At 62.4% G+C, this 10590-nt stretch overlaps 1 protein-coding gene across 1 annotated transcript; it reads right to left on the reverse strand.

Moving 5' to 3' along the window:
- Positions 1-555: 555 nt before the first annotated feature.
- C2H1orf174 (chromosome 2 C1orf174 homolog) lies at positions 556-8251 on the reverse strand. Its single transcript, XM_044236999.1, has 4 exons — positions 8141-8251; positions 2813-2923; positions 1490-1966; positions 556-1137 (listed from the first exon to the last, which is right to left on the reverse strand). The coding sequence occupies exons 1-4, from the start codon at positions 8153-8155 to the stop codon at positions 1027-1029; spliced, it is 714 nt and encodes a 237-aa protein (XP_044092934.1). The 5' UTR covers positions 8156-8251; the 3' UTR covers positions 556-1026.
- Between the last annotated feature and the right edge of the window lie 2339 nt (positions 8252-10590).

Genomic DNA, 10590 nt, shown 5'->3' on the forward strand with positions numbered 1-10590 from the left:
GCGTCGGATCTTCTGACGAAGCGTCCCAGGAGGACCCGGGCTTCCGCCTGGCGGTGGAGCGTGGGTAACTAGAACCACGGGCGAGGGACCAGGGTGCGGGCGCAGCTCCAGAGGAGACGTCGCATGTCGCCCGGTTCGGTCCCCGTCTTCCTGAGCTGGAGGCAGCTTTTCTCCTTGCGTTGGTCACGGGGGACCCGGGCTCCCAGCTGTGTTCCCTCCCCAGCGCTCTGTAATCTCTGTAACTGGTTACACCACGGAGGGGGGCCACAGCCCTTGGGGACATCGGGCCTCGTCACCACACGGGGCGAGGACTGCGTGGCCCACTGCGGCGGTCTCAGGGATCCCTCGATCTACACGGGGGTGTGTGCGCACGCGCTGTGTCCCTTCTAGCCGGCCGCCTCAGCTCTCCCCTCACTGGTGTCACCTCCCCCCAGTGAGCGGCACAAAGGCCAACCCGCCCGACACCCGAAGACAGGAAAGGATTCGTGTCCTCCACTTGGCTCTCAAACATTTTAGAAAGGAGTAGGGTTTTAGGAACAAAGATTTCTTTACAAATATTTTCAAAATATATTTTATTTCTCTATTGTATGTACTTCGCAAGTTTCCGAGGTAAACCGCAGCTCCGTGTACAGGGATCAAGGAGGGTTCTTCAAGAGCTGGCACTGACTCAATCACAAGGATGACCCGCTTCTGATAATGGAAAATAAACTCCCGCCTTAGCAAAGCCAGAGAGCCGAGGGAGGCGTTTTCTTGGGAAGGGTCCCTCCCACGGACCCCGGGCGGCGCGGCCGCGGACTCCAGAAAACGCAGGAGCTGCGCGGGCCAGTCTGAGAGATGGCTCCGGGGCACGAGTGTCGACGCTCCAGGCACCCGGTGTCCTGCCCGAGGACCTCCATGGGTCCGTTTCAGCATCTGGCTAAGAACACATTTTCTCGGGAGACAACTGATACCAATCTCGTCACTTGCTAAACTGGCAGAACTACTGATGGCACTCAGTGCGCAAGGAGCCGCCGCCTACTTTCTTCTCTACATCTCGGCACCGTCGTCATCGTCTTCATCATCTTTGGCTCTGAAATGCATTTTCCTGAATTCCCGTCTGCTCATCGAAGGACAAGACGAAGACGCTGGGGGAAGGTCCTTGGAGGAGAGAAGAGTCACCTCAGCCACCGCCAGCCCATCGCACTGGGGAGCACCCTAGGGGAGGGCTCGCCCCTGCCCCCAGCTGATCCGAGGGAAGAGGATGGCCAGCAAGTGTGGGGGGGAGCTGCTCCCCTCCCATGACCGAGGGGGGAGGCCCAGAGTCCGCACCAACCCCCACCCCGATGGCTAAGCAAGGAAGGAGAGGCCTCCCAGCAGAGGCTGCGCCCTGGCAAGGATCGGGACAGGGAGTGTCTCCTCCTCGTGGGGAATGGGGCCTGTCCTGAGGCAGTGCCACACGCAGGCCGTGAGCTGACCCAGCGTGCAGCCCGTGCGGGGGCGCCCATCTTACCTGCATGAGCTCCACGTTTCCGAAGAACCGGCCCACGGGCATGGGCTGGTTGCTGTCCTCGTCCAGAAAGACGCTGTCGTCCGTCTGTAGCAGGGGCCTCGGCACCTGCTCCGCCGACCCACCCCGTGTGGCATGGCTACCGTAAGGCTCCTCCCCTGGAAGGACCCCGGGTGCGGGCAGGCACAGGCCATCCTCAGTCTCTGCGGGGCCGGTGTCGCCCACGGCTGTGCGGGCCCCGAGGGGGGGCCCTGTGGCCTCCGGCTGGGCAGGAGCCCCAGCTCCCTTTCCTGGAGGTAGCCCCTGGTCTTCAGCAAACCCCAGAGACTCATTGTTACAAGGGCTCCTGGGGGGTATCTTGGGCAGCCCAAGGCTTTCACCCTTCGGGACAAGTTTCTGTAATTCTGATTTCACAAGATGACCTCTGTCATACTTGAACTTCTTGGAAATTCGCCTGTCGGCAGCTTTGTGTGACGAGGCCTGTCAACAGAAAACTGTTAAGAGGAAACCAGACACACCTAGGATTATGGGGCAGGGAGAGAATCCAGAACGTCTGGGTCCCAGAGGCTAGCGTTCCTGAACAATCCAGATGCTGTTGCCACACCCTGGAGGACAGGGTTACGCCTCCAAAGGCACAGAATTTAAAGCGGTGGCTGGGAAACACGTAGACACACCGGCCTCGGCTCCCATCCCTGCCGGCTCACCCGCGGGCCTTGGGAGTGCCTGAGGGAACTTCCGAAGCAGGTATGGATGGATCATAAAATGCCAACAGACATCCAGTTCCCACCCAGGCCTGCTAGAACGTAAGCCGCATGAAGGCGTTCTAGGCACAGAGCAGGGGCTCGCAAACGCCACTAAAGGGACGTCACCGTCTTTAGAGCAGCGCACGAAGCGGAACCGCGTGAGCTGCGGGCGTCAGACCAAGCCCAGGCAGACCCCTGAGCGGGATGTGGGGGAGGTCGGCCTTCCAGTGACTCTGGGCACCAGGGCTGCGGGGCAAAGCTCGCTCCCCAAGACTGCAGGGGGGACGGGGCATGGCCCTGTGCCAGCCGACCTCAGGCGGAAGGCTATAAGGCTGAGTTCCCAGAGTGACTGGAAGAGGGGCGTGTGGGACGGAGCGTGAGCCCCGTGTGTCCCTCGCTGGGGGGAGCGCTCCAAGGACACAGCCCGGTCCGCAGAGCGCAGCTTTCTCAGACCGTGATCACAGCGCTCGAAGTCCCTCTGCGGGGTCGGCAACTCCGCTCCTGCCCACACACCTCAGGATCAATGTTTTGTACGGAACGGACCCCAGTCGAGTCCCCGCGTTTCTGTGCTGGCGAGGCTCACCTGGCATAGCGTCCCGGCAGACGTGGCGGGGCCGGCTTCCCGGGCAGAGGCCAACCTGGCTGAGCAGCGGCGGGCTCGGAGGCGCGCTGAGGACCGCACGGCACCTGCGAGCTAGAGCAGGTCCCACAGTGTCAGTCAGCGCTCTGCGGGGACGTGACACAGGCACGGGGCGTCCCCGCCCGAAGAAACCAAGGCGGGGTCCCTCCCGCCCCATCTCCTCCTCTTCCTGGAAAAACACCTGGGGCCGTGTGCAAACAGACAGAACTGTTTCGGGTTTAAGACGCACATCTGTTCTGGGGCGCCCGGGTGGCTCAGTGGGTTAAGCCTCTGCCTTAAGCTCAGGTCATGATCTCAGGGTCCTGGGATCAAGCCCCGCATGGGGCTCTCTGCTCAGCGGGGAACCTGCTTCTCCCCACCCCCACCCACCCCCCTGCCTCTCTGCCTACTTGTGCTCTCTCTCTCTGTCAAATAAATCTCTAAAAAAAAAGACGACGCACATCTGTTCTTCGCTACGGTCTTGGAAGCTCGGGGAGGTGTGTTTCCTTCACGGCACACATTTGGAGGAACCTCCACTTGGGGGTTCGTCGGCATTAAGTCAGCTTCAGATGTGTTCAGAAGCACACAGAAGGTTCTCCAACTTTTACACGGTGTACAAGTTCTCCATAAAAGGGGACAGGAAAAACAAAGCCACCCCCCACGTCCCCCGCCCTCACTGTGGAGGAGGAAGCAGCCCGACTCTGCTGGTTTAAAGCAGTTAGGTTGTCGCTAACGTTACAGACTTAGCAGTGTGTCTGGTTTACTCTGAATGCAACGCAGTCTCCTAACGACAAGGACGGAATGACCCAAAACACTAAAAACTGAGAACCCACGTGCCTCTGGCCAAACCAGGTCTCCTCGGCGCAGCCCTCCCTGCTCCCTAAAGCACACACCTGCCTTGAGTTTCACCAGTTTTCCACTCATTCCTTTTCCGTTCTGGAACGGAAACCAAATGCACAGAGAGGACGACCCGTCTGAAGCTCAGCCTGAAACCTGACAATAAAGGTCTGTCGCACAGCAGTGGGCGAGGACCCATGGGCATGCGGGTGGGGGGCCCGCGGGCTCGCGTCCCAGCAGGCCCCAGCCGTGCGGGCCCCGGGGCTGGGTCGGGGGTGGCAGGTTCCACAGCGGAGACTCATCGAAGGCCAGCGTAGAGTCTCTATGGCGCTGTCCTGCCGCCCCCCACCCCAAACCCGGCCATGGCTTTCCGAAGGCCCTGAGAGGTGGCGGCTCACCCAGGCTGTGAGGCAGCGGGAGTGGTCCCGGAGAGAGTTCAAATGCCAGGAAAAGGAGAGGCAGCGGCCTGCGGAAGGACAGGTACCCTTCCAGCTGTGCGCACAGCAGGGGCAAAGAGCTCTGGACCAGGTAAAGGGCCTGGCGCGTGGGAGCACTGGGCCTGGGCCCGCGCCGTGTCAAGAGCATGTTTGCTGAAGCCTGGCAGCCGTGGAGGCGCAGCCACGCGCGGGGAGCGGAGGCCGCAGAGGCGCTGGAACCCCCCTCCCTGCCCTGTACCGGCACACGGCCCGGAGCGCTCTCCCCGGGACGGAAGGGCCACGTCCGACCAGGCCACCAACCGTCTTCTCTTCTGCTACACGTCCTCCTGACACTTCCCCACGCGGCTGTGCTTGGCTGGGCACAGTGGGGGACGGACGGACGGACGAATGGCCCTGAGGACAGCTGCTGCGGTCACCGAGTGTCACCGAGTGCTGACGTGGCAGGCGCTGTGCCCGCCGCTTCAACAGCTTCCAAGGAGCAGCTTTAAGACGAGGCTGGCTCCGCGGAGGAGCCTGTGTGAGGTCAGCCGAGTGCCGTGTGGCCCAAAGTCCTCCTTGCCCTGCGTCATCGTGCACGGCGCTCACCTGAGCTCCAAGAGCTGCCGCGTGAAGCTGCTCGGCAGCTCCGCGGGGGCTGAGCAGGGGTGGGGGGCGTCCCGGCTCTTCTCCGAGGCCGTGCGCTTCCAGAGGCCTTCTGTCTTCATCTCCGAGGCAGGGACTGTCTGTCGTCTTAGGAGGCACCAGGCTCCCTGGGTGGGCGTGTTCGTCTTCAACTTTCCAGGCCCCTGAAGACACACCCCTGGCGGGTCCAGGCCAGCGCTCTGGAGCTGTGCTGGTTCTGGTGCCGCCCGTCATCCCCCGAGAGCTGCGGCCAAACCGGGCGCGTGACGCTTTGGTTCAGTCTCGGGCGGAACCCCCAAGGAGCCCGCTCCCGCACGTCAAGCATCTAGCAGTTTCTTCTGCTTTGGAGAGCCGCTGCTTCCACTTAATCCCCAAAGGAAAAACTTGCCGCTGTTGACGTCTTCCACCTTCCAGGCAGACTGGTTTAAAACGGACGTCAAAGGCAAAAATGTGGTTTCCCAAAAGGGTAAGACAGCATGAGGAACCCCGCTGACCCCTATAAAACTGGCAGAAAGTATGAAAAACCATTTAAGCCTTTTGGAAATGGGCAAAGCACAAATGGAGGACCACTCACTCAGGACCACTTGCAAAACTCAGCGGTGTGTGAACTCTAGACCCCACGGCCAAGGACACGGGGTGCCCACACGCTCCCGGACAGAGGTTTCCTCCCACCTGGAGCGGGATGTCAGCCTTTCTGACTCCGTCCTCATCCCACTGTTCCCACGCTAAGTCCTGGGTGTGTGTGTGTGGAGGGGGGCGGGCTGAGAAGAGGGGGCTTCCTTCTGCCCAGACCACAGCTGTGGGACAGCCTGGGCAGAGCACCAAGAAGACTGGGGTCCCTTCACCCTTGCCCTGCTTGTGGAGGTGGTTCCAGGCCTGGAAAAGCAGGCCCAGGGGGGCTCTGGCTGCTGTACCGCCGCTTCTCCGAGAGCGCTCTGGGTGTGACACAGGTGTCTTGCAGTGAAGCCTGTCACGGTCCCTCAACGGAGCGTTTGACTCTGAGACTTTGCCCGCAGGAGAGGCAGGCGTTACAACAGAGGGCTCTTGTCTCTCCCCTCGGAACTGACTTCCTCTGCAGGAGTATGGAGGTCTGGCCTTAGGAGCTCTCAGGAACAGCAGAGGATGTGGAAAAAAGGCAGCTACGACAGAACCAAGATAAACTTCAGGCCAGACAGTCTGCAGGTGAGAAGCGGGGAATCCCGCAGGCGGAGGAGCCCTCCTGGGGTCGGAGCGAGCACCAAACATGACTCGGAAGCCAGGCCTCAGCCTTCAAAGCCGCCACCCAGTGACGGATTAGTTTTCAGAGCAAGTTAGGCCCCAGGCGACTCTAGCAAACCCAGCAATCCGTGGGAGTTTAAGCGCCAGGTGTGGTCTGTGAGCAGCAGGAGCGCAGGGTGAAGGTGCAGCCCGGGCAGTGCACGGACCGTCCCCTGGGGAGAGGGGAATAAAGCGTCCAACAGAAGCATCAGCCCAATCACTAAAACAAAACCTACCAACAGCAACAAGCCGCGGGGAACCCAAAATTGCTACGTTATCTGAAATGCCCAGATGTGACAAAAAGTTACGGAGCACGCAAGGAAAGAGAAGAGCAGCCTGTACCCTGGAATAAAGCCGGCGACAGAAGAGCCTGTGAGAGTGGCTGTGTTTGACTTTATCCGAAAAAGACTTAAAAGTGGCCATTTGGGGCCTGTTCAAGAGCTACGAGAAAGCACAAGAACTGGACAGAGAGAAGAGAGAGTGAGAAAGGAAGTCTTCGAGAATACCCTGGACACACGTAAGAGCACCACCATACGTGTAAGGCGCGTACCAGGATGGAAAGGAACAGAAAAGACAGAGAAATAACGGCTGAAGCTTCCCAAATTTATTGAAAAATAGCGACCAACACAACAGGAATCTCGAAGGACTCCGTTCCCAATAGGAGAAATGCAGCGAGGTCCGCAAACGCACACAGCGCTGAGTCCTGAACGCCAGGGACCAAAGACCTCTTGAAGACGGCCCCGGAGAACGGCCCTCCCTTAGCCCGGAGCTCCATAAACACGGCACTAACTTGGCAGAATCAGTGGATACAGTCACACAACTCCAGGATCTCCCAGAAAAAATCCCCAACCAGGAATCCCGCACTGAGCAAAGCCATCCTTCAAGAACGACAGCGGGACCGGCACTGCCAGGTCAGCGGGGGGGGACCTGCGGCCAGCAGCCCCGTCTTACTGGAGTACTAAAGGACATTCCGTGATCCCTGGTGAGCGAGCACCGGGGAGGTCATACCGTCCTTGCAGAACCCTGTTTCCGGGCGTCCGTACTCCTCTCTTAACTGGTGCAGAAAGCTGCTGTAGACACGCGTAAAGGAATGTGCTCTGGCAGCAGCAGCATGAAGGGCAGGGCTGGGATCCGGCTGCACTGGCTGAGGAAATGCCGGCAGGACTGCGGCTTCCAACACTCAGAGGGAACAGGTGTACGACCCCGAGACAGCGGGGCCCAGGGAATAAAGGTACAGGTGTACGCCCCCCTGGGACCAGGCAGCCCCAGACCTGCAGCGGATTCCGTGTGGCAGAGCCCAGAGCAGCCGCTGGGAACAAAATGTTAAACAGTAGCGAATGAGTCACTGAAGTGCTGCGTGACAAAATACCCACTTCAAGGCCTTTAAACAAGAACAGAAGAAAGCAGACGAGCTTCAAGACCACGGAAGCAGAACCGCACGCGTGCATCCCAGCCCGTCAGGAACTCTGCGAACGGGCCCAGCAACTCCGTGAAAGGATGTCAAGTTGGTGAAACACCCCCCGCACCCCAACACCCAGCGGCGGAGCCCCGCGGGGTCCCCAGTGCGGGAACCGGCGGCCCGGCCAGTGCCCTCCCACCCCACCCGGCCCCCGAGCTGACGGCCGCCTAGACGAAAACCAAGGGCTTCGGGAGTGGCAGCGGTTCCCGGGGTCCAGACCGGCTCTGGACCCTTTCCTGGGATGGGACCTGGCGGCCCTCTGTCCGGGGGCGTGACCCAGGATGCCCGCCTCGCAGGCCGTGATCTGGGAGCCCCTTACCCAGGGTGGGGGGGCGTGACCCAGGATGCTCCCCTCCCCCGACACCCGCCCCCCCCCGCGTGGTCTGGGAGCCCCCTACACCGAGGGCGTGACCCGGGATGCCCCGCCCCCCGGGGGGCGCTCTGGGAGCCCCCCATCCCGGACAGTGATCGGCTGCACCGTACCCGGGGGGAGGGCGTGACCAGGATACCCCAGCTCCCCCGGCGGCGTGGTCTGGAAGCCCCTACCCCGAGGCGCCCGAGCGGGTGCCGCCCCTCGGCCCTGGGCGCACTGCGGTCACTCCTTAGCTCCCCAGACGATGGGTGGCCGGAGCCCCAGCCTCTTCGGCGCAGCTCCCCCCCACTCCGGCCTCGGCCCCTCACCTTCCGGCTCCTCATGGGTGTGAGCGGCGCGCTGCCGCCCCCAGCACCGCCCCGAGTCCCCACGTCCCGGCCTAACGCTTCTCAAAGGAGCGGCGACCCCGCGGCCCACGGCCTGCGCCCCGGCGTCCGACGCCACCAGAAGGTTGACCAATCACAGCCCGGCGTGCCCTGCACGTGACCTAACAACAGCCGCGCCGTGCGCAGCGGGCGGGGGCGGCGGCCATGTTTATGAGGGGCACCCGCCGGACGGCCTCCGCGGTCGTCGCGGTTAGGCGGGGCGGCGGCCATGTTTGTGAGGGGCATCCGCTGGGCGGCCTCCGCGGTCGTCGCGGTTAGGCGGGGTGGCGGCCATGTTTGTGAGGGGCATCCGCCGGGCGGCCTCCGCGGTCGTCGCGGTTAGGCGGGGCGGCGGCCATGTTTGTGAGGGGCATCGCCTGACGCGCCGGCCGCGTGTCGGGGGAAGGCGGGAAGTGCTTGTTCACCGGAGGCCCCGGCGGAGGTCGGTTTCCAGGCTCTGGTCCCCGCTGTGTGAGCGTCGCGACTTTGCCGCAGTGTGTTTGGCCTGGGGGCCGGCGAGCCCCCGCGTGGTCCTGCTCCGACCCCGTCCGGCACGTCCCCCGGCGGAGGTGGACCGCAGGCCGCCCTCGGACGGCCCTTCCTCCCCGGGGCTCAGCCCTTCCAGCACGGGGTGACGGTCCGGCGGCGCCCGCTCCCCTCTCCAGTGTCCCGGCTCCTGGCACCTCAGGGACCCTGCGTTAAGGCCAGTGGCCGCCGTTGAGAGTTTTAAAAACATGAAATCCAGCATTGCCTTTAAGCACGCCGGCCCCCAGCTCTGGGGTCTAGGACCCCTCCCCAGCCCCGCGCCGCCTCCGACTGAAGGACACCAGCCCTGTCCTCTAGCCCCTCAGTAACCACCGCCCCCCCCCGACCCCAACCAGGACTGAGGGTCACCAGCCCTGTCCTCTCGCCCATCAGGACTGCGGGACAGCAGCCGGACCCGCGCTGCGCACCGTGGCAGCCCCGAGCCACAGCAGGGCTTTGCAATCCGGGCAAACCGTGTTTACGACTGTTTTTACAGGTGAGAACGTTCAGATCAGGCAGTTTGGTCAGATGCACGAGATTCTCCAGTTCAGCTGTGAAAGGCTGAAAAAGTGACCTGCGTTGAGCTTCGGCCCCGTGGCCGATCTGAGGGTGCCCGTGTGTGTTGTTCCCCAGCAGACGGTGACTTGTACCCTCCTGCGGAAGCGGCCGTGTTCGCTGCTCCCGCAGATCCACTCCCTCCGAGCCTGCGAGCGCGCTGGATGGGCATCCCGCCGGCTCCTCCCTGCCGTGCAGACCAGCCCGAGCCTCTTCAGGGAGGCCGCTTGGCTCTGGTTCCGGCCACGAGGGAAGACATGCACGGGGCTGCTGTGCGGGGCTGGTGTGCACGCTCACGCGCGCTCATCTGCCCGGCAGCCTGCTGGATCCTTCTCCCTTCCCAGGGCTGTGTTGCCCGCGGCCTTATTTCCCACGGCCTGTGTGGAAGGGAGAAGACAGATGGGGCCTGGCAGGAAAGTCCGTTTGGAAAGGAAACTAATCTAATCACTGGCAGCTGCTGGAGGGAAACCCAAGGCCGAGCCGTGTTAAACACCTCACCTGTCCCACTTCTGCTGAGACCGGTTTCCTAATAAGCTGGGTTCCGTGCTTTTATTCCGGAGCCCTTCAGAACTCCACTTCTCATCGGTTGGCACTTGACGACCACTGGCCAGTTTCTGGCTCTCCAGTTGCTCTGGCGTCAGCGGATGCCCGGCCCCCTGCTTGGGCACGCCTGACTCGGACAGGCCGGAGAACTGGGTGCCTCCGGAGTTCAGCCTCCCGAAGGGCTTCAACTCTGGTTGCAAAGGTGCCCTGTCCACCGGCCGGTTGTGTGAACGGTGTTTCTAGCCCCCCAGCTGCTCCAGCCTGATGCCCAGGGCCACCCCGTCAGCTAACCCTCCTTCCTTGTCTGTCTCCGATCAATGACCGTTCCTGGTAATTCTAGACTGCGCAGCTGGTCCCCCTTCTCCTCTTGTCCACACTGCCCGCAGCAACAGACTGGTCACTCACCAGTGGTGGCCTGACCCCCTCCTGAAGCTCCGGGGGCTGCCTCACTGCTTCTAGGATCAAGAACCGGACGTCACATGGCCTGGAAGGCCCAGCACACAGCAGGAGCTCCGGGAATGTTTGCTGAATGAAGGTGTCGCAGGTGAGGTGCCCACCACGGCCCTTCCTCCAGACCCGTCCAGCCCGGCTGCCGTCGCCCCTCGCCTTCTGCTGCTCCCATTGCTCCCCTCCTGGCTCCCAGAGTGCAGCGGGTCCCCTTCCCCACCTGGCCCTGCGCTGTGCCTTCTGCTGTCCCCAGCCCCCATCCATCTCCCTGGCTAATCCCCGCTGGAACCTCAGATCAGCCTAAACTGGGGGTCCTTGCGGGG

The sequence above is a fragment of the Neovison vison genome, chromosome 2 (assembly GCF_020171115.1).
Source record: "Neovison vison isolate M4711 chromosome 2, ASM_NN_V1, whole genome shotgun sequence".
NCBI lineage: Eukaryota > Metazoa > Chordata > Mammalia > Carnivora > Mustelidae > Neogale > Neogale vison.